General features: G+C 39.5%; 1 protein-coding gene across 4 annotated transcripts in view; it reads left to right on the forward strand.

Annotated features, from left to right (window-relative positions):
• Window positions 1-7,884: 7,884 nt before the first annotated feature.
• The window catches only part of eys (eyes shut homolog), a 223,109-nt gene continuing 205,876 nt past the window's right edge, over window positions 7,885-25,117 (forward strand). For 3 of the 4 annotated variants that reach the window (XM_061790502.1, XM_061790504.1, XM_061790503.1), the window contains exons 1-3: window positions 7,885-8,007; window positions 17,234-18,030; window positions 21,022-21,138. In XM_061790502.1, the coding sequence (XP_061646486.1) occupies window positions 17,283-18,030; window positions 21,022-21,138 (865 nt within the window). In that variant the 5' untranslated portion in view covers window positions 7,885-8,007; window positions 17,234-17,282. The remainder of the gene's footprint in view (window positions 8,008-17,233; window positions 18,031-21,021; window positions 21,139-25,117) is intronic. The other variant, XM_061790506.1, reaches the window with a different exon arrangement.

Genomic DNA, 25,117 nt, shown 5'->3' on the forward strand with positions numbered 1-25,117 from the left:
CATCTGAATGACAGCTTGTATCTCGATAAACTCGTAAGGTCACTCGTATCTAGAGGCTCCACTCACTGCATTATTATTATTGTTATCATTATTAAGGGCGGCACGGTGGAAACTGGTAAGAGCGTCAGCCTCACAGTTCTGAGGACTGGGGTTCAATCCCCGGCCCCACCTGTGTGGAGTTTGCATGTTCTCCCCGAGCCTGTGTGGGTTTTCTGATAATTTTGGGTTGTAATAGATATATTCAATAGTTTGATGTTGGTACTTTTCGAGGTGGAAAGGTTAAATTTTTAAAGACAAAGGCATTGCTCCTCCAGCCAACAGTGCGGTGTACCTCTTTGTTCGTCAACTCGGTTTTGACTTTCAAGACATATCCCATGTTGTCACTATGTGTTTGTCTTGCGACCAGAAGATACCATGCCCTCTTACCCCACTGCGCCGCCATCACCAAACCGTTAAATCAGTTATATCCATCCATCCATCCATTTTCTGAGCCGCTTCTCCTCACTAGGGTCGCGGGCCTGCTGGACCCTATCCCAGCTATCATCGGGCAGGAGGCGGGGAACACCCTGAACTGGTTGCCAGCCAATCGCAGGGCACATACAAACAAACAACCATTCGCACTCACATTCACACCTACAGGTAATTTAGAGTTGTCAATTAACCTACCATGCATGTTTTTGGGATGTGGGAGGAAACCGGAGTGCCCGGAGAAAACCCACGCAGGCACGGGGAGAACATGCAAACTCCATACAGGCGGGGACGGGGATTGAACCCCGCACCTCAGAACTGTGAGGCTGACGCTCTAACCAGTCGGCCACTGTTATATCCAGTAATTGTGAAATACCTCTAAAACCTTGACACTAATTCTGCCTTCCTGCACGGTCTTCTGCCTACTTCCTCTCCTTGTTCTCCACACCCCTGCCTTGAACCTGGTTTTCTGCCCAAGTTTAACAGCAGCCATTACCCATACCGCAGCACTTCCAATTATGCTTGTCACGAACATCATAATCTCATCCTAATCATTTTGTCATCTCTTCTATCTACACATGGGTCCTCCTCACAACCAGACACCAAACAGAACCAAAAGTTGTGACTAGACAACTGTGAAGATTTAACACATATCTATGAAGGAAAAAAAAGTTTTATACTTGCTCTATGTTGCCATTCAATGTATTATTTCCATAAACAACTGTGAAATCCACCAGCCAACTTTTTGAATTGAAAGTTTGCAGAAAAGCTTTTTGCAGTACGCACGGGTTTAGAATACTCACACAATTGGGTCTATTTATGGCTACCGCATTAAAGTCTCTATTACCCCCCACTATTGTATTGTGGGATTTATGATAACCCATATTTTCATTTTAGAACATTTACAGCTTTAAAGCTGCTTCAGAGCTGCAATTCTCTCAAAATACAAACACCATGATAAAAAAGGTCATTTATTTTTTTCAGTATTCACAGGATTCAGTGTGAATTCGAGAATGAATCAATAAGCTTTGCATTCAGTATAAAAATATTCAGTCTACTGCATTCATTTGAATACTCTAAATGTATTATGTATTGTATTTATTTATTTTTATTTATTATTTTTTTTATTTTAGGGTCTCGTATGTCAAGTCTACAGTGTAGAGCCATCGCAGCAACAGAATCTTGATCGTGTTGCCATGGAAACTGGGTATTAAAAATAAGTAGAAAGTATTGCTTTGTCCTGGTGAAAATGTGCTGTGTTGTCTTGAAAAAAAGATGTGGACACATCCTTGGGATATACACTGCAGATATGGCTTTTTAGGATGTATGAAATGCAGGGGCTTGCCATTGTTTTTTTTTGTAGTTCTGTTATTTAAGAATGAATCTTGATTTAGTTGTTATACAATTGTTATAACTGTAATATTTCCTTTCTGGCTTTATGATAACAACTATGTTCATTTAGGTTCGTTGTTCAGCAGCCCCTAAGACGTTTTTATATTAAGAACCTTATAAAATCTGGTTTAATGCAGATTTGTAACTGTTGAAAGAACCACTTTCCACAGAGCTGAAAGCATTCAGTGTTAGTTTTGGTTCTTTGTCGTTAACCTAAAATAGCTTCTTGACATTAAGCTTTTACTGGAGAAAGACATGGTGAATTGGAAAATAACCCACTTTCAGGCCGGGTGCTCCTCAACTATAACATTAAGAATAAGGATAATGTAAAGTATAAGTGACACAAAAAAGGACAATCAGGCTACTTGTAGTGGTACATTCGCCTGACTTTAATGCTGGCAGCGTGGGTTCAGTTCCCACTCTTAATGGTGTGAATGTGAGAGTGAATGGTTGTCTGTCTCTATACAGTATATCCCCTGCGACTAATTAGAGACCAGTTCAGAATGTCCTCCACCTTTCGTCTGAAGTTAGTGGGGATTGGCTCCAGCTCCCCCCATGACCCTGAACAGGATAAGAGGTTTAGTAAATAGATGTATGGATAATGAAATGTCTTGTTTTTTTTTTTATTTGAGTTTCAAAGGGAAACGGGGTTGTTTTTCATCAGAACCTAAAAACCAAATACAAAGCAATTTTTATTCCACCATACTTCTGAGCAGAAATAATGAACAGATTCTCCATGGAGATTTACTTTTTATCCTTTTAGCTCACTTTGCTGGTAAACATCTCCATTTTGGGAAAGCTGAAATCCCAATAATATGTGACACAGCAGGTACTTGACTGTGCAGTTAAAAACAGAATATAATTGCTTAAGGCAAGGTGACAGGTCTAATAATCTGCCATCCTTTATATTTAATATTTAAATCCCAGGGGTAAAGTGAGAAGGATGGGATGTCCTTGTTTCAAGTGTCCTCTATATTCTACTATCAATCCAATGCACTGTAATCATGCTGCCCATGTTTTCCATGTAACTATGATTAATTGGGGTCCAACCGATTCAAAATTTAAAAGACGGCAAAATGCTATTTCAGTGTTACAGGATGCATGTTTTCATTTTGTTGTTGTTGTTGTATTTACCATATTTCACAACATTGAGACCGTTGTTTAATTTGTTGAATCTGAGCCATTTGGGGGGCACATTACTTGCTTTGTAAATGTTGTCCAACTCCAAACATGAAGGGAATTTATGCTCTGTAGGTCAGTGCAGGTGAACTCTGATATAGTATCTTGCATATTGTACAAGCCATGAGTTATCAGACCTGAGAAGAAGGTTGGAGCAACCGTTGTCGGCAACTTTCCTAAACAGCACCACGAAGGCCGCGACACAAGAGCTTGTATTGGTGTCCAAATGATGCGATAATTATTTAGTTAATCCATGTGAGGGCATATTTTCATACAGGGATTGAAGTATCTACTCTGTCAGTACGCACACTGTTGAGTATCTACATCAGAATCAGAATCCTCTTTATTTGCCAAATATGTCAAAAACACACAAAGTATAGTGCCAAATATCATTTGTCTGTATCAATTGATATCATCAATTGTGTGTGCAGACCTGTGACTGTCATACCACAATTGTCAATCTCCACTGATGTTGTTTTTGACTGCACATACGCTGTTTTATGATTAGTGAACACAAAAGTGGGCTTGAGTTCAGTATTCAGCCGCTGAGCGCTTGTGGAACAATCTCATTATATTTATATTCAAGAGGGATCCCAGTATTTCTCAGCGGGCCCCTTGCAGCTGACTTTGTGTGCATAACTGCGGGCTTGATTAACAAGATGATGAGTCATCATGTTTTGTAGTACAAAGAGCCTCAAGCCCACAGACTTTGTAACCTGCGGCAATAGATTGCAAAAGACTACAAATAACTGCAGATCAATGGACAAGGACGAAAGGGTTTTGCGATTATGTTTTACCTAAAATAAGTTATTAACTATATTTGCATTAAAATTAAGGTTAGCTAACATGGTGTTTAATTTTGAGGCTGGTGTCCACTTAATTTATGTTTTTGGTTTTTTTTGTTTTTTTTTCATGTGTGATTTATTGTGGCGGCACGGTGGACGACTGGTTAGAGCGTCAGCCTCACAGTTCTGAGGACCCGGGTTCAATCCCCGGCCCCGCCTGTGTGGAGTTTGCATGTTCTCCCCGTGCCTGCGTGGGTTTTCTCCGGGCACTCCGGTTTCCTCCCACATCCCAAAAACATGTTCATTGACAACTCTAAATTGCCCGTAGGTGTGAATGTGAGTGTGAATGGGTGTTTGTTTGTATGTGCCCTGCGATTGGCTGGCAACCAGTTCAGGGTGTACCCCGCCTCCTGCCCGATGACAGCTGGGATAGGCTCCAGTACGCCCGCGACCCTAGTGAGGAGAAGCGGCTCAGAAAATGGATGGGATGGATGGATGATTTATTGTCTTCATACATAATAGAAAACAATACAGAATGACTTAAATTAAGTCAATAACCTATGAAAGTGTAGTGTCATATCATGAAGTGATAACGTAGGGTGACTGTTAAATATATTCTAGAAGTTATCATTTATTTGCTTAGCTTGCATTAGTATTATGGACGATTTTAGATGTCTCGCCTTCGAAAAGATGACTCAGCATCATCTGATGGAAGGGCGCCTGGACCAAGGACGTGATCGGATGTGGTCGGGGACGTGACAGGTGTTGGTCCAATGTTTTGTGTTGTGTCTTATTGTTTAGAACATTATGTCTGGGAAAAACCCTCCTATTTTCAAATAAATGCAGGAGCGAGGGGGGGGATTGTTTAGAGCGTGTTGAGAGGCTGTGATCTGAACAATCTCCCATACGCCCTCCTCATGAGAAAAAGAAACCAGCGTCTTCATTCCTTTTGTGTCTATTTTTTATAATGTTGGGTAAGATAAATCCAACAGTGACTTTACATCTGGATGACAATGATTGTAAATACTGGAAAAAAAAAATTCACTATAATCTAAAATTCATGTGCTCATAGGCTGCTACATGGTATGAAAAAATGCTCTGCTGTAATTTGGGTGGGAGGGGTATTTATCGGTGTAATTTTTATACATTTTGGAATAATATTGTCTTTTACACTTTTACATGGACACAACAGCAAAAAAAAATCCTCTGGTTCAGTGTTCGATCGCAGGAACTTTAGCGTGTGATTGGCAATAAATTTACAGTAAACACTCCCAAACTCCCAGCCTAAATAAAAGCATATTTTTATATAAAAAGTCAAATATGCAAGTCTTTTTTCATACCGGAGATGGTGGAATGACACAAATAGTTTGCAGTGCTATACAGATAAATGCCTGCTTTTGTGGTTTATATATTCTCATAAAAAAAAAAAAGAGCGCAGCGAAGGTCAATATTTCTGCACCTAATGAAGAGGCCATAAACTGCAGGAAATATTGCCAATGTTATAAGCCAAAGGGCAGCTCATTAATCTAACCACAGTGGGGGAGCCAACCGAATTCGCCAATTTAAATGTCTGTGACCAGAATAAGCATTGGAGCTAAAATATATCAAATGTTAAGGTAAGGTAACATGTTTTATATTCATGTATTTTGATGTGAAGTGCTTTCCTGAGATTGAGCCTCAAATTACTATTTGAAAGTGACATAATGACATAATGATACACACGAGAAGCCCTTTTCAAGGTTCAAGTTTTCCACCATGTGCAGAGAATGCATAAGCCTTTACCAAGCCTTACTACTATGACAATTTTATAATGTATTTCTTTATATGTGTATGAATGTATTTAAACAATATGCAAAAATAACTATAGCTTATAACTGCACAATTATTTGGTCTTTTTTTTCAACAGAATTTAAATATACAGCATCACAGAGAGCTGTTGAATGGAGCATTTTTTTTAATCAAGTCAGAAATCTAACAATTTAATCTTGATTGTTTTTATAATTAACTATACTACTATTTAGGATTAAATTTTTAATATTTATGTTGGTGGATTTTCTTCAAAATGTAATAGGATGATATTTGTAAGTATGGTATACATACATATAGTTATCTAACTGAAGAAGTTGAAAACAAAGCCATGAGGTAAAAATCTGCAATTTTTTTTTTTAAATCTCTGTCTACGTGGAGTAATTTGTTTTGGATGTCGTAAAGAGAGAGACAGTTTCACCTGAACAATCTCCAGACACCAAATTGTCCTGTAGTAAGGCTCTTAACCCTTTACTCATACTGTTGCTTGGCAACGATCAGTAGAAAAGTGATTGCAGTGGTGCAGCAGGGGATATGAATGTAACTTTTTATTTAAAGGGATATAGGTCATTGTTGAAATCCCTCATACACCAGCTGTCAAAACAGCCCCCGAACAACTGAATGTGAATATAATATGAGCACTGTAGAATCTTGGTTTGCGACTGCGAGAGCGGGATTTCAAAGTTAAGTGCCCTGTTAATTAATTCTAATCTCTTTGGGTCAACCGCACAAATTTAAACAAATGTGCATCTTATCGTTTATTCACTTATAATCAGTAGTAGAAGATGATTAACATCCCTGCAGGATTACAAACATATAATGTAACGCTACACAAAGACTGACTTTGCACAGATATGTTGTGACAGCTTATCCCAAGCTGCCTAATTAGTACGCTAAAGTTGTTTTTGTCAAACTTTCCTGTTAATTAAACACACCATATATACATGGTTACTCTTCAACGAGCGTTGCGGTTTTTGATGAGTTGACTTGTTCCAGCACTGATGGTGTAGTGGTACACTCGCCTGACTTTGGTGCAGGCAGCGTGGGTTCAGTTCACACTCAGTGACGGTGTGAATGTGAGTGCCAATGGTTGTCCGTGTCTATATGTGCCCTGTGACTGACTGGCGACCAGTTCAGGGTGTAGTCAGCCTCTCGCCCGAAGTCAGCTGGGATAGGCTCCAGCCTCCCGCGACCCTAACCAGGATAAGCGGTGTTGAAAATGGATGGATGGATGGATGGATGACTTGTTCCAGTGCTCCTCAGAATTCTGTGACACGTATTTCGAATGTTGTCAACGAGCATTACGTTTCTCATTGAGATAGCATGTTTCGAGTTTCGGTGTAGTACCAATGTTTGTTGGCTTTATGTACATTATGTTATGTACATGTATTGTGATACGATGTCAAACCAGTCTCAACTTTGCTTCATCGGTCATATTTCTTTCTGCCCTCAGAAACATTTATCTAAAGTAGATTCATCTTTTGGACAAAACAATTTATACAACTTTTTATATGTACACTTGGGCCATGCTTGCATTTTATTGTTTACTTCCAATAATGTACTGTTTCAAGTAGTAAGCAATGAAGTCAGTCAAATGATTAAATAACCATATTTGCAATGGTCCACAGTCTTGTTTTTAAAGTCCACAATTGGTATTTGTATTTGTTTTGAGCACCAATTCCTCATATAGGACAAAACCAAATTTTGATTTATTGAGTTGTTTACATGGCGGCATGGTGGTCGACTGGTTAGCACATCTGGCTCACAGTTCTGAGGACCAGGGTTCAAATCCTGGACCCGCCTGTGTGGAGTTTGCATGTTCTCCCCGTGACTGCGTTGATTTTCTCCGGGGACTCCGGTTTCCTCCCACATCCCTAAAACATGCATGGTAGGTTGATTGGAAACTCTAAATTGCCCTGAGGTGTGAATGTGTGCGCGAATGGTTGTTTGTTTAAATGTCCCCTGCGATTGGCTAGCGACCAGTTCAGGGTCTACCCCGCCTCTCGCCCGAAGATGGCTGGGATGGGCTGCAGCACGCCCGCGACCTGCTTTAGGATAAAGCGGTACAGAAAATGGATGGATGGATGGATGGAGTTGTTTACATAAGATAATGGCTTGGCTTGCCTGCTGAATATTTAGCTAAGCCTAATTGAATAATCAATCAGGCAGGCTGTATCTCCGCCCTGTTGTGTCCCATAGGGCCTCTCTCCTACAAGTAGGCACGCCTTAGCGTCTGATCACATCTCCTAGCAACAGTGTCATCCGGCGCTCTCCTAAATGGCTCAGCTGTCCAATTCCCCGGGGAGACACACATCTCAACTCTGAATAAGAAATTCCACAAAATGATGCTGCAGTTCGGATCCTTTTGAACTTCATGGTGAGCATGTGTCCTTTGTCTAATTGACAGCGAGCAGACACAAATGCTGTGCTGCTCTGCATACACTAACAGATGGCCCTACTAGTCAGATTACCCTGCCATGCTAAATCCTAGGCCTACACTTTGTAAAAAGGGTCCAGACAGACATGACGGCTGGGTGTAATGCTAATCTGTTGTTTAAAGAACAACTTTTTTGATGAGAAGCATACTCCAGATTAGCGCATGAGAGAAGTGGCATAGGTCCCAAACTGTCAGACATAACAAACGATAATTAACAGTAAAATGTTCTAATACTGTATGTGACAGAATATATATATTTGACGTTTTTCCTAAATAACATTTCCTAGGCCCGCTAGCGGTGTGTGGATATGCACTATAATCTAATTAGTTCTGTTTTGCTGAGGGATGGACGGATGTATTTTAGCAAACGCATGGTGACGCATTCGTTCATTTGTTTTTACCCAACCACCTGTGGTTCAGTATCACAAGTGTGCATCAGATACTTCAAGTCAACTATTCACCTGTTGAATGGCTGAAACACATAGTGTTACAATATATAATGCTTGATTATACAATATGAGTTTGACTTAAACTCTAATGCTATAACAGCTTCATACACTAAATGTACTTCTTTATGTCCACTCGAGGGTTATAAAAGTTGTGTATCATAAAACTGTGACAATTCTAAACCTTTCCTACCCAAAGGTGACACAAAGTTGGCAGTCACACTGAACACAAGGTGTAAAGGCAATAATGTGCCCAAAGCTGTTAGTAAGTCAAAAATCCATTTTTTGGTCTGTGACTGTACAACCTAAAATTAAATCATGATGATATGTGACTATGCAGCGTCAAAGACTAGCCTTATTTTCTTGATGCTGGGCCCTAAAAGTTGTAGGTGTTTGAAGGAAAAAATATGATATATTGTATTTACCCCAGAGAAAACTAACCGATGTCTAAATTGTAATGGTTATTTACCCAGAGCGCCAAATATACACAGAATCACAGTAGACAACATGACAAGGGGACTTTTGAAAACATTGTATCAAACAAAAATTTTATATTCTGCAACAAAAAGTCACTGTGGTGAGGCCAAAGCTATGGGTGGAGCTATGGTGCTTGAGGTCTTAGTCTAACTTAGTCAATGGCCCGAAGTGTCTTTTAAGTTTATTAAGTATGACTAGACCAGTTTTATTAATTATTTTCACATCGTTGCTCCCTATTGATGAAGTTACCCTAATTTTGAACGATAGCCATTACGTAATGACAGGTCACATTGCGGATTGGCGGTTCACACCATTCTACCTGTCTCAATAATCAATTGATGTTCCTCAAAACCTTCAGAATTATTATTCATTGTTGTTACTTTGAACCAATCTTCGTCAGGGCAAGAATCCGACGGATTTTGAATGACATGTAATGGTCTTGCTGCATGAGGTCAAATTGTGGACTATTGGATCTCACCTTTATACCAGTCACAATTTTCAATTGATATTCAAACTTGTACCAAATATTTATCTTTGTCAAAGGGTGAAACCAAAGGTTCACTAAAGTTGAATAGTGTCGCCTGCAATCATTTTTGTCAAAGCTTGTTGTAACTTGTTCCATTACTCTCTGGCATATTTCAAACTGATCCACTGTCAAAATGTCCTTTTTTATAGATGCGTTTGGAAGAGCGATGGCACTATTTACTCACTGTGTAATGCTGTGTTTCCTGTGACAAATGTGCACCCGCATTTAATGTGACTCAACAGTAGAAAACATTGACAGCAACTTTAGTGTCATTTTTTTGCATTAGAAATTGTCCAACCCTTTGGGAGAGGGACATGGTGGTACTGGTGGGTCGCACGTCTGCCTCACAGTCAGAGGTTCTGGCTTTGAGGACTTTTTATGTGAAGTTTGCATGTTCTCCCCCTGCTTGCGTATTTCTCCTGGGACTTAGGATTCTTACTACAGTCCATCTCCAAAGACATGTATATTAGGTTAATTGAAGGCTACACACTGCTACAGTATCCATCCATCCATCCATTTTCTACTGCTTATCCGAGGTCAGGTTGCGGGGGCAGTAGCTTTAGCAGGGACGCCCAGACTTCCCTCTCCCCAGCCACTTCATCCATCTCTTCCGGGGGGATCCCGAGGCGTTCCCAGGCCAGGCGAAGGATGTAGTCTCTCCAGCGTGTCCTGGGTCGTCCCCGGGGTCTCCCCCCGTTGGGAAGTGCCCGGAACACCTCACCAGCGAGGCGTCCGGGAGGCATCCGAATCAGATGCCCCAGCCACCTCATCTGGCTCCTCTCGATGTGGAGGAGCAGCGGCTCTACTCTGAGATCCTCACCAGATGACCGAGCTTCTCACCCTATCTCTAAGGGAGAGTCCGGACACCCTGCGGAGGAAACTCATTTCGGCCGCTTGTATCCGGGATCTTGATCTTTCGGTCACGACCCACAGCTCATGACCATTGGTGAGGGTAGGAACGTAGATCGACCGGTAAATTGAGAGCTTCGCCTTTCGGCTTAGCTCCTTCTTTACCACAACGGACCGATACAAAGTTTGCGTCACTGCAGACGCTGCACCGATCCGCATGTCGATCTCCCGTTCAATTCTTCCCTTACCCAAGACCCCAAGATACTTGAACTCATCCACTTGGTGCAGGATCTCATCCCCGACCCGGAGAGGGCACGTCACCCATTTCCGACTGAGGACCATGGTCTCAGATTTGGAGGTGCTGATTCTCATCCTACATCCTGGTACAGTAAACTAAACTAAAATAAAAAAGGTTATTAATGCAGATTGTGTTAAACGAAGGTTTCACTATGCATACGTTCAGGTACACATGGTCTTAGAATATTACTTATTCGTTTGTGCTTTACCAATATGGCTGAAAATCTTTTTTTCCAATGTCACCAACGGAAGCCTATAAAGCATTTCAATGGATACAAAGGTTAATTTTCTTGACTGAGTAGTCCACATGTTCATCAGTGTTATATGATGATCCACAAAGCCTCACAGGCAGCACAAGTGAGACAGTGTGACACAGGCAGCAGCCTTGTGATGCTTAGTTAATAACTTCTCCCACGGCTATACAGTGGCATCAATTTGAATTATAGATATTTCTTGAGAATTATCAAGTTCAATGTTTATCTAGTCCATTCTCATGATTCTTTCACACAAAATAATTTTGACTGGCGTATTTGTTTAGAAGAACATGATTGACCATATCCACACCCTACAGTGTATCAAAAAGACACAAGCAGTGAGTCGGTCTGTGCAAGATGATTTTGAGCACTTTACTTTACAGTCCAAAGGTTTTCCTAATGATTGTGTAATTTTGACGCTGACAAAGGGCTGGACTTTTAGAACAGACTCACATGTTGGCGAATTGATTCAGTAATGAAGTTTATCTGCCTCCTTATGAAATTTCCCTTCTAGATTTAATGATTTCAGCATCTTATCTGATTTGGAAGGGATTTCTAAAACAACGTTTTAAAATGAAAGCCTTTTCGGGAACTTACTATGACAGAAAAGCAGCAGACTTGCGCTGAGAGGGAGGCTTGCAACATGAAGGGCTATTTTTATGTTTGTGTCAAGCCCGCTGCACAAGCAGGCAAGAAGAACGAGGGATACATGGTGTGCACACAGCAGATCAACAAACATCGACATTAACATTTAGTTCCTGCACCTTTCAAAAGATGTGATTCAAGGAAAGCATGATTAGAAATTACCATGCACAAGGATGCCTTTACAATTTAGTGAATTTGTATCAGCTTACACCTGTGTGTGCTCATTGATACACAAGTCATTCGTTACCACTCAGGCAGTTGGCAGCTTCGATCCTATCGGCATTGTATTTATTCGATATGGAAAAAAAATATCTGGTTTTATTTCAGTTTGAAGTTATGTTACCTAAACTATTTAGTTGTCAAACTACTTTAGTGTAGTAAAGAGAACAGGGAAGTCAAAAATTTGAATGAAATGACACTCAAAGTCAGAGTTTCCAATTGTGAAATCGGGGATGTCTGACATCACACAGCAACAGTAGCACCCATTGTGATGCACTAAAGCAATTTAAACATTACAAATTATATCCTCAGTATATACGATATATTGGCTACTTATTTGCCTGACTTCTGTCCAGGCAGCATGGGTTCATTTCCCACTCAATGACGATGTGAATATCAACATGAAAGGCTGTCTGTCTCTATGTGTGCCTTGTTACTGACTGGTGACCAGTCCAGAGCAGGCTGCTTTTTTCCTGATGTCACCTGGGATAGGTTCCAGCTCCCTTGTTCGGTTATGAAGTTTTCAGGATACAAACAGGTTGACATACTGTAAGAATACATCGTCATGTGGCACCAGAAGGCACGCTTGGTTATGGCCGTATTTATGGTTCTTTATTTGATTGTTTTCTGCATTCAAATATTTATTGTAGTCATGACTTTTGAGCAATTTGAGTTACATCGCCGGCCGCTGTAGGAATGGAACTCTGTCGCCATTGTGTTGATTTATTGTGTTATTTATTTATGAAAATTACCATGCTTTTCCTAACAGTTGATATCAACTCTTTGCCAGATTAATTTGTGTAAAATACCATCTGGTGTTTCAGACTAATCATTTTTCTCTCATTTTAAAGTAGGTGCAATTAAAAGTGTTTTTTATATTTGATGAAAAAACGGTTAACAAATTCAAAATCAAATGCATTTTTTCCACATGGGATTTAAACAAAGCATGCAAATAGCAATATAAATTGATTGTGAAATTCTGTCACATGGCACGACAACAAGACAACATGTGATATGTCAGCTATCCAATTTGGTGTGATAATATGGCTTCCTCATGGTGTCGTTGCTCAAATGAGGATTTATGCTGCCTCCCTTGATCTGTTGCCCTCTGCGCACCTTCGTGTTAGGCATCCTAAAACGCTGGAGTCATAATGAAAACGTCAAGCTGAAAGGAGACAATTACTTGACCCTCACGTTCCTGACTTTGCTTTTGACCCTCCATCCATCCATCCATTTTCTGAGCCGCTTCTCCTCACTAGGGTCGCGGGCGTGCTGGAGCCTATCCCAGCTGTCATCGGGCAGGAGGCGGGGTACACCCTGAACTGGTTGCCAGCCAATCGCAGGGCACATAGGAACAAACAACCATTCGCACTCACAGTCATGCCTACGGGCAATTTAGCGTCTCCAATTCATGCATGTTTTTGGGATGTGGGAGGAAACCGGAGTGCCCGGAGGAAACCCACGCAGGCACGGGGAGAACATGCAAACTCCACACAGGCGGGTCCGGGGATTGAACCCAGGTCCTCAGAACTGTGAGGCTGACGCTCTAACCAGTCGGCCACCGTGCCGCTGCTTTTGACCCACTGGCCCTTATTACTAGAACTATGCCTCTGTGTGGAAAAGTTTAATTTCGATCAATACCAATACCTTAAAAACATTACTGTATAGACCTTTGGTCTCTTTATTTAGGTACTGTACAACAGTATGGATTTCTGTGATTCCATGAATTGACAGTGTGCATCATTAAAGAAAAATAAATGTCACAATTAAGGTTGATAATTGTGGTTTCGAGCCCAAATTGAATTCATCTTTAATTTACAAGTAAATAATATCAAAGTCAGTATTTGGAATGAATGAATTACAGAACATTGAATAAACCAGGCTTCGCGTGGCTTTTTTTTATTATTATTGTTATTTTTTTACTTCTTTTGGTAGATATTGGCAAAATAAATAAATAAAACAGAATTTTTGAACTGGTCACGGTGTCTCCTCTGGCATTGATCTATTACTCATGCTGCTTGTCGATGGTGTCTGTTTGATGTCCCCATGCATGGGGATATAAAAGTGTCTTCTTCGTGTCCTAGCTGTCTCGCTCTCTCTTTTTTTTGGGGGGGGGGGAGTAGCTAGATTGCTGCCACGCCCATCTTGTGGATATGTGCAGTAGATTTTGCAGTGGATATAAAATATGCTATATTATGCACTCTATTATTGAACATTTCTTAAACCATATAAAGATAGATTAAGAGTTAAGGAAGAATCAGGCTGTTCAAGACAGAGGATGCTGGTGAGAATTAAAGGGAGTGTGTGTAAAGTGTGGATATTTGAAAGAAAGCTGCCGGCTCCAGTCACTTGAACGTACATTCTGGTCACAAACTTCGCTTTTTCATGCACAAGCACATTATACATTCTGAATATAGTTTAGTATTGATTTAAAACAACATTTGGTGCTTCACATACAATTTATATGGCTTGAGCCGAGGCAACGCGGCAGCATGGCTCGCAAACCCAGAAATGTATTTTCACCGTAGGAGAAAGTTCTGTGCATTTTGATTGAATGTAAACTGTGACATTAAGACACCGTGCAACGGAGATTATAATTTTGAATCGCGTCAAAACCAGTTGCCGACTGATCGACTGCTCAAGGAAACAGTTGCCAAACCACGCACACTGCACCATATTTCAGTCACGTTCGCCGGCGGTGCTCGGTGTGCGCCAGCCTTAACCACCGTAATCCTAACCTTAACTCATCCTAAACTGCCTTAACCCCAACCCTACTCCCAAACCTAATCATAATAAACTTCTTTGTTATTTTTTTTAATATATTTGTGATGGACATCTCGTTACATCTGTGTAGCCTACCCTCTCCGCAATGCAGGAGCCAATCATGTTGAAGTGGGGCGGGCCTTGCTGAGAAAGAGCGTCGGATTTCTAAGAAAGTCTATAAAATGGGACGTTCCCTCTCCGGGTTTTCTCAATTGTAATTTGTTGCGTCTTTTATAAAGTATTTTGGCTTTTGTTAAGTTGTTTTCTGAAATGTAAAAGTGTTTCACAATTTGTTATTGTTTTGCACTTCCAGGCCACCATAAGGGGCCCTTGAATTTACTCTGCAATGTCAAATATTGTTAAAATTTAACTTATGCTATATGTAACCTTTATAACTTAAATGGATTATAAGGATGTAAAAATGTAACGTGCAATGTGTTACACACACACACACATACACACACACCCACACACGATATTATTTTACTTTTAGGATTATTGAATTTAAGAATAAAGTTGTAATATTACAAGCATGTGTGTGTGCTTGTGTGCGTGTGTGTGTGTGTGTGTGTGTGTGTGTGTGTGTATTTAACAAGCAAAATCCTTTCCAAACTAGAGGCAAAAATTAACCGTTGGCACAGGTTGTGCTTTGTGTGAAATGTGTTTAATCAAGCACACTACAATATACAGCAAACTCCTAGTCTGGAGAAACGCTGTAATCAAACGTGCCTTTTCGCAAACCCACTCATTGTGGAGTGCACTGCTGAAAAAGTGGGGCAAAACAACACTTGGAAATTGCAAATTTCCTGCTGTGCACAGAGCTGAAATGTAAGTGGCTCCCACCTTATTTTTCTTACTTGACTTTTTACCATTTTCTGTTTTGTAACGTCGGCATATTACCTAAGCCTTGTGATATTATCTTTTCTTCTATTTTAATGAAAATCAGTCAATTCATTTGATGAAAAGCAGTCTACTAGCAGGCTAGTTCCATAGCCTTCATGGCAATACTCACTATTTCATTCATCACTTCACCTTTGTCTTTGTGTTGCATTTTCAGTTTTTTTTAAAAATGTATTTATTTTTTTAATTAATTTTTTTAGGAGGCATTGACAGTTTTTGTTTTATCTTGAGCACAAATTAAAATGGCCTGAGGGGTAAAAAACCGTGTAGTCTGCTTTAACTCATCTCCCTGCCAGAGACTGAGGTTCAGGCACCAGTGGGGCAGAGAGAATATTTTATCTGGCATTGTCACTGTCTGCAGAAACTTAAGATGGGCTGAGGCTGCCGGGACACACTTTGTGGTCAGCAGCACTGCAGTGCCTACACACACACACACACACGCACGCACGCACGCACGCACGCACACACACACACACACACACACACACACACACACACACATACACACATAATAACAACTCTGCATGAAAAATGAAAAGCTGAAGAAACAAGCCTGTGAATCCTCAGAAAATTATGTTTGCTGTCATTTCTGTATTGTCGTGTTGGTTTAATCCAGATTTAAAGCAGCCCTGTTTGATTTGACCTCTAATTAATAGTTTCACTGGCTTTTGATCTGGAGATGAATTAGGAAATTATTTTGAAGTATGAGATTTTAGTTAGTTTTAATGGGCCTACCTTTCATTGAACTTACTTTTTTACTTTTCAACAAAATCAAACACTACATGGTTTATGTAGCTTTATAGGGCAAAATAAAAAGTAAGTTGCTAAGAAAAAAAAGACGAAGGGCTTTCTTTCCTGATATGGTTTGCCATGTACAACTTCCAGAAAACCAAACAATAGTTATAAAATATATATATTTACTATCCTTTTCAACATTTGGCCATATTGACCATGTATTTGTCGCGCATGTAATGTAATGTAATGTTCACACAGACTGAGTGACATCACATTGTGCTGTAATGACTGATGTCTATTTTGGCCAATTAGCTATAACATTGATTGGAAAGTCTGTGAACAAACACCCATATTTGTGCCAATTTTAGAGAATGGAATTGCAGATTGACTTTTATGCATCGTTCATAAGATTACTGGTTAAAGATGACCGTCATTATTTTTTTTTTTTAGGGATGCCTTTAGTTACACCCTTGTGTGACAGCAAAAAAAGATTTAGTTACTGCAATTGAAAACAAACCGAGACTGCTTTTTCTTCCACTTTTCCATGTTTGAACAACATATATGTTTATATGCCAAGACTTTCCTGTCTTTGGCCAGCTGTGAGACACTTCTTCTAGCATATCCTAGGTCTTGCCAAATGTCTCCTCCCAGTTGCAGTTGCCTGGATGGTGTCCAGGAGGCACCAAAATTGATTTCTGAGTCACCTCCACTGGCTGTTCTTCAAATAAAGGCGCAAACACTGTACTTTGAGTCTCTCCTGGATGACTGATTATCTTTAGTTGTGAGCCTGGGCATCCTGTGAAGGAAATAATATTCAGGCAAAAAACAAACTTACCCGGGGGGGAGGCATGGTTACTGACATGTCTGCTTCTCAGTCAAGACTTTCTGAGTACCACATTCCAAAACCATGGATGTAAGTTTATTTGAATATTTTCAACTACCCATGTGTGAATGAGAGTGTAGATATTTGGATGGATATTTACTGAAGCTTTGAGAATATTGTAGGAGGTGTCATCTACAAATGATTAACTTAAAGTTGTGTCAATGTCCCTTAGGTATTCCTTGGCACCACTTCTTTCCTGGAATTGGACAAAAGACGAAAACATGAAGACATCACTCTTTTCCTTGATGTCCATCTTTTCGAGCTGCATGCTGCACATGAGCTTTTGTCTAACTGTTTGCAACAAACCTGTCGCACTTGAATGGCACCTGTACCAGAGCATCATCCAAGTGAACTGGACACTCATGGAGAATATCTGTGGCACTTTTGAAGACTGTTGGGGTTTTCATGGTGGAGATGACCCGAGTGTGCCTATGAACTTCCCACAGATTTGCCCACTTCAGCTGCAGCATGGCGACAAACTGTCGCTGGTCGCCGATGAGACGCTGACGTCATATGGTGTCAGACTTATTAACGTGTCGCAGGACGCTTTTGAGAGTTGTTCTGCAAATGGGCTGAAAAGAGACCAGTTTGTTTTCCCTCAGCACATCACTGGAAGCGAAGAAGTAGATAGCAAGTGGCTTGAGCCAGGTCACCACTACTTCATTGCTCTGCACAACGAAGACACTCAGCTGTGTAAGCACGGTTTAAGGCTCAATGTGCTGGTCAAGACGCAACTTTGCCAGGCCTCCCCTCTGGTTCCACTTTGTTCTGGGAAGGGTATTTGTGAAACAGACAACTGGGAAGAGCCGTACTCATGCCGATGTCACCACCGCTACTCTGGGAGGTTTTGCGAAGAATTTGATGCTTGTTTGGATAGTCCTTGTAAAAACAAAGGAGTGTGCTTGAGCAACGGCTCTGCAGAACTGAAACACAGAACGTTTAAATGTCTGTGTCCTCCACATTTTGATGGTAAAAACTGAACCCGCACATCACTTTTAGCATACTGACTCAAAAAAGACTCAACTTACTGACAGCTTTAATGAAAAAAAATAGACAGTAGGTACTGAAAATTTCACGCCTGTTTATTTCTGCCAGCTTTTGTCTAATTTATACTTTTTGATCACAACAAGTCACCCTATTGATTTGTTTTCTTTTGTAAGCTACCAAATTTGTGGAACAACATTGGACTGAATGTGACAATCAAACAGCTCTTGGCTTTTGAGGATTAGCTCACCAAATTGGATGAAGAGTCTGAAAACAACAACAACTGGCTGCCAACAAAAATGGCGGGTCTTGGCTGAAACATAGCGTTGCTGTGTGAGGAAAAAAGTGAAAATGTCTAATTAAAGAGTAGCTCCTGGTCCCCCGATTTGCTAGAATTACAGTAGAGTAAGAGAAGTTGTATTAAAGCCAATAATCCTAAAAATAAAATAATATTGGTAGTCATATCACAAGAAAAAAGTAGCTAATACATTTACAAGAATAAAGTTGTAATATTACAAGCATAAAAATATACATATGTAAAGTACACGTATAACTCTTGTTAGTGTTAGACATTAGTATAAGTTTGACAAACAATGAAATATTGACTGTTTTGTCACATCAACACCATCATCAGTATGAACAGTTTACTGGTACAACATTTATGTAATAATTTTTGTGTATGTTTCTGAGAAACAACTGCATGCACTTCAACTCAATTATATTAATATAATGCAGGTCATTACAGAGAAAACAACTGCTTAATATTGTTTGTTGTGTTTATGTGGACATTTAGACATTTATTAAAAGTACAACTTTATTGTGGTATTTATTCAGCTACAGTATATTTTATTTTCTCGGTTGCTCTAATACTGCTTTGCAAAAAAAGACTGTAAATTTTTTTAAACAAAATGCAATCCAAACAATACAATTAAAATAGATGGTTAATTGAGTATTGCTGCCCAGTCAAAATCATTATTTGGCATATTAACTGCTCATTGGCACACTTATACACACTTATGTAGGTAGAGTGACACAACATTGACAAACTCCCACGGTTTGTTATGTAGCTACTGTTACAGCAGGTGTATATCATATGACATTTATAAATAGACAATACATCTACAGATGAATATGTTTGGGTAAGTCTTGCTTGACTTGTTGCATAACTTATTATTTAGAATATTTAGGGGTGGTAGTAGCTCAGTGTGTGAACTTTCTGAGCCGAGAGTAACAGGTTAAAGATCCATAGCAGTAGAAACATGAGCTGCAGAAGTGCCCTTGAGCAAGACCCTAAACCTCCAACTACTCAGGGTCATGACACAGTTGCGCAGCCCCCTCACTCTGACATCTCTCCTCAGAGTGCAAGAGAATTTACCCTCAGGGATCAATAAAATATAATAAAAAATTACTAAATGATGCACTAGAAAGTTAGTGTGAGAATTTCTAACTTAAAATGTAATGCAAGTCTTCCTCCAGTGATTTACAGTACATTGTTACACATCAGTTTCGACATCATTGAGCTCTTATCAAATCAGCTGTCAAATGTAAAGCAAACACCAGACACTTACTTTCACGCTCTTTGGCATTGTCTCCTCAGTTTTCAATGGTAGTATTTCAATTTCTCTTAATCTTTGTCTATTGGGTGATTTAAAAGGTTGCTCAACCGTTACTTGTAATTTTAGCAATTACTAAAAAAAACAATATTGTTAAACTGGAAAGATACCAACAAGCTACCAACATTAACCGATATCAAAATGCTGTCATAGCGTATATAACTCGAGAAAATATCTCTCCGAAATGTAATAACCAAATGGATATGTGTGTGTGTATATATATACATGTATGTGTATATATATATATATATATATATATATATATATATATATAATTTAGGTGCGTAGAAGTACAGTGTGTACGAACTTTTGGACCCAAGAGTAACAGGTTGAAGAGCCATTGCAGTAGAAAGATGAGCTGTAGAGGTGCCCTTGATCAAGACCCTGAACCTCTAAATACTCCGGGTCATTACAAAGTTATGTAGCCCCCTCACTCTGACGTCTCACCTCAGAGTGCAAGAGAATTTACTCTCAGGGATCATTCATTCATTCATTCATCTTCCATTCCGCTTATCCTCACACGGGTCGCGGTGCGTGCTGGAGCCTATCCCAGCTATCTTTGGGCGAGAGGCGGGATACACCCTGAACTGGTTGCCAGCCAATCGCAGGGCACATACAAACAAACAACCATTCGCCATCACATTCACACCTACGGGCAATTTATAGTCTTCAGTTAACCTACCCTGCATGTTTTTGGGATGTGGGAAGAAACCGGAGTGCCTGGAGAAAACCCACGCAGGCACAGGGAGAACATGCAAATTCCATACAGTTGGTGCTGGGATTTGAACCCCTGGTCCTCAGAACTGTGAGGTAGATGTGCTAATCAGTCGCCCACCGTGCCGCCCTCAGGGGTCAACGAAATCAAAATTAAAAAAAAAAGGTTACGGTGAGAATTACTAATTTAAGATTTAATGCCTGTGATTGGCTGGCAACCAGTTCAGGGTGTACCCCGCCTCCTGCCCGATGACAGCTGGGATAGGCTCCAGCACGCCCGCGACCCTAGTGAGGAGAAGCGGCTCAGATAATGGATGGATGGATGGAAGATTTAATGCAAGCCTTCCTCCACTGCTTTACTTATGGTACACATCACATCAGTTTCATCAGTATTGAGCTCTTATCAAATTGGCTGTCAAAGGTAAAGCAAACAAAACTAATAATAAGCAACTTGCATTTAAAATGACCTATTTATTCATCGCTTTGCTGCCAGTGTATACTCATTGCTTTTGTATAATCTAAAGTATTTAAACAAAAATAAATCTAAATACATAGCAGTCAATTTATCTGCATAATCCACAGGAATCTGTTCTTATCGCTCTGTTGGGTTTCTGTTCACTTATCAACTTTTTTTTTCTCTTCATTTTAGGAACAACCTGCTCTGAAATAATTGGGAAAGAAAACTGCGACAGAATGTGTACAAATGGGACGTGCGTTCAAATGTCATCCAGCTCCTTCACATGCATCTGCGGTGCCGGATTCACAGGTAGGCAGTTTAGCAAATGTTCCACCATGTCATTCACCTCGAAAGCCTCTCTCTTCGGAAAAGGTCAAAGCTGAAAACTTTTCCTATCAAAGATCAGCATTTCCTTATGGCTTTAAACTTGAACTTACTTTACATTTGTCATCATAATCGTTGCAGCAGCCACTTTAAATCTAACACTTCAGAAGCCGGTGTTATGACTACTGATATACGGTTTTCAAAAGCCACAAATAGCTGCTGGCTAACAGCATGTCGTAGTTTATAAAACACAAGTTTACAACTACTAATTAAAATTTCATTTATATTGCATTGTGCCTGCTGATGGCATTAAATCACAAGTTTGATACTGCTGTGAGTTTTCAAATGTTATTTGGCAGCCTCATGTATAAATTGTTATGATTGAACTCCCCTTTGATAAACTTATCTATCATAGCTATACAGTATTAATGCCCCTTTAAAAATCTTTACAAGTTGCTGACTTTTGTGATTAGAATTTTAGTGTTTTTCAGCTGGTCTTTTTCATAATAGTTAATGAATGGGCATAAACTCTGAGGGACACATGTCCCTAATATTTTCAGCAGGGAATTAAAGCTATTTATTTATTATTTTTCTTGGTCTGTAATTGAAACTGGGGGCAGACATTTACACAGCACATTAGGTACATATTCTAGTGAGTATAAATTCAGCCATTACAAACAATCAATTCTAATTGACACTGTCACAGAGGTAGCTATTATAACCATGTTTGTAATTGGGGTTTTAGTTGTGTTTTCTTCTTTCCATAGTTTGCTCCTCTCATGTTGCTAATAAGGCAAGCAAAATATTGGAAATACTTCTGTGCAATGCAATTACAACTGCAATAATGAAAATACTGCTAAATTAACACAGACCCGATAGCGTCAATTATAAATGTGCTTTATTGTCTTCATAAAGTACTATGTCCAATTTGACTGCTCATTTTTTTTGTTTGCGTAATTTCCTTCCTTAGTCATGTTAAACTTCACTGGCATATTCATTTTATTGCATTACTCCATTGTTTCTCTCTATGTAGAGACAGAGCCTTACTCTCACTTCATTAGTTTTAGGATTAGGTTTCAGGTTTACTGTGGACAGTGTCGGAAGTGTTGTCTTATTTTGATACCCATCTACTGTATTTTCTATACCAGTTGTCCTCGTAAGGGCCGTGGGCAAGAGGTGGGGTAGATCCTGGACTGGTTGCCTGTCAATTGCACCAAACAACCATTCACACTTGGACAATTTAGAGTCTCCAATTAACCTACCCTGAACTATACCTACAGTATCCTACTCACGAAAAGTCAGCCAGGTTCGGTTTTTTGGTGAAATTTCAGGTTGAACCTAAAATGCACTGACCTTTACAAGTGAACTTAATTTGACCTTATCCAAACCTTTGAATGCACGCGTCCATCTGTTCAATGTTTCAGTACATTTTGCGCAACTTGCTGTCGAACAAGAAGGTGAATGGCAAAATTCACAACACGTGTTAGATCTACGAATTGGTCCCCCCACCCCACAAAAAAAACAACAACAACAAAACGCAACACAAAAACCACTCAGAAAGCCCTCTGTCAAGAAAATTCAAAGCCGGAACCTCTTACTCTGTGAAAAGAAGAAAATATTTCATTTTAAATTGAAAACAATCATTTGAAAATCTGAAGGAATGGTGTTGCTGTGTTTCCATGCTTCTTAGGTGCAATCTCAGGGCAATCTTATTGAAACATGAACAAAACATTCTTTTGAAAATTATAGACCAAAAATAACTTGTCATAACATATAATGTAGGGTATATGTGTTTTGATTTTAAATTTTTCCATTTTTCATTCTTAGGCTGTAGAAAAAAATTGTATAGTTCTCCCTTAGTGATTTGTTGCGGGGTCCCTCTTGAACTGCTGCTTGCCAAGTAAATGGCCTACATTTTATCGCATGCATAAACCTACAAACAAATCAGTGCTTATAAAAATTGTGACTGCTCCTTAAATATTGGCATATCAACTAAACATGAGACAACCTTTATAAGCCTAGCTGTGTATGTTTTTATTTTAATAAACTCTGCTTCAGTGAGACTTTTTCATTGTTTCTTTTGCCTTAATTGCTGCTGTCTCTAGTGTGTCAGCTCCTCAGGGCGCTTTTCCATAGTCATGCTTCCCTGCTGTCCCATCAGCTTCTTGGGAGTTCTTTAGAGCTTTTCTCTCCTCCTTCTCTCTGCTGCAGTTTCCTTATTAATCAAGCAAGAAGCTGGTGCCTGCTCCATTGCCTGCTGCCCTCGTAGGCCAAAGTCTATGCGCACAGAATAATGAGCCAAGCTCATAGGATGTTTCAAATGAGATTTCATTTTGTTTTGACTGTCCTCCACTTTACGTCTGGGGTATCTGTTACAAAGTATTAACTACCATCATTATTCGTCCATTTTCAGTTGCTATCGGGTGTTAATTGTTTTTATCTGTCAAATTTTGTTGTCAGCAAAATAGAATCAGAAAAAGGGATGCAGTCATGGCCCTTGTTAAGCAAATTTAATTACAGTAGATACAGATACATTGTTGCCCTTTGTATTGAATTCCCACAGTTAATCATTGCATTAATCAGGGTATATAGCCCTTTAAACGGGAAGAAAACATATTTGGTCACTTCAGTGAGTTGGAATTTGAAATGTTCATGCATTTCAGTTGGTGCCCCTTCTCAAATAAAACACAAACAAACAAACAAAAAATGTCACCCATAAGAAACTTTTATATAAAATGTGTCAAGTTATTTGTTAAAGAAGCAACCTTTTGTAAAATATCTAAAGCAAAACGGAGTTTATGGAATGCAAAATGTAGCCCAAGCAAGCCCTGAAGAAGATAGCCATAGAAGAGGCCATGTGGTGCCTCTGGGACAGGGGTACTTGTATCAGCAGCGGGATTCAATAAAGTATGCATCGGAAAAGACTATGCATATATAAATATGTAGACACCTCAAGAGAAACAGAAACATGCAAAGGCCCCGCAGAGACATCAAAATCAAATTTGACTTATCTTGAAACTTCAGTGAATTAATTTCACCTAATTGTATCCTATGCATGTCATTGTGCATGTTGTGATGAAATAGAAACAGGTGAAAATGTTGTAGTTTTGCACAGTTGTAACATTCTAATACACTATGATCCATATTATTATGCAAATAATTTTTTTCTCTGCTTTTCCTAAATAGTTGATACAAATGACAGTTGGCATTATTTTCAAGTTATCAACCATCAGAATATAGTTCAAATGTTTTTGAACAAACCTCCCAATGATGATAATATATTTTTTAAAGTAAAAAACCTTAAAATGTACTTCTCCAAACTGTTACGCACAACCGAGTCTTAAGACATTTCACAGGTGTCAAGGAACTGAAAATTAATTTATTGAATTTGCTGCATTTGGAGGTCATATTTTTCTGTAATCAAACGCTATTTCCATCAAAAACATCATAAGTCGAGTTACAGTTTGTCATAGGACCCCTGATATAATAGCAGCTTCGCAATTGTTACATCCATTGAATTTATGACTTTTTGGAGAGTTTCTGCTTTAATTTCTTTGAGATGGTGAATTTTCATGCTTGAAAATTATTTTGTTAATGAAAGCACGGTTCTTTTTATGTTACCATGAAAGAAAGTGGTCAGTCAGAAACAAGTAATTTTGACACATTCAGTCAAAATTGGCCAACATGCGCTCTCCCTGGCATGTTTCCGGCTAAATACAATATGTACAATGTGAGTTTTGGGAGAATTTGCTTGAATTTCTTTGCAGGATGTCAGAATAACCTCGCAGGGCTGTTGTTTGGATTGCCGGTAGTGCATTGCATTTAGTGTCCCTAAACTATACGCCCTGTGCGCCGCTCAGAAATTGCGCAACCCTGGGTGACTGACAACCGTCAATTTTGGCACTAACTTAACATGTTATCATATGCTCTAAAATATAACTTACTCACACTATAGGTCAATTCC

This window comes from Phyllopteryx taeniolatus, chromosome 11 (genome assembly GCF_024500385.1).
Source record: "Phyllopteryx taeniolatus isolate TA_2022b chromosome 11, UOR_Ptae_1.2, whole genome shotgun sequence".
In the NCBI taxonomy this organism is placed as follows: Eukaryota; Metazoa; Chordata; class Actinopteri; order Syngnathiformes; family Syngnathidae; genus Phyllopteryx; species Phyllopteryx taeniolatus.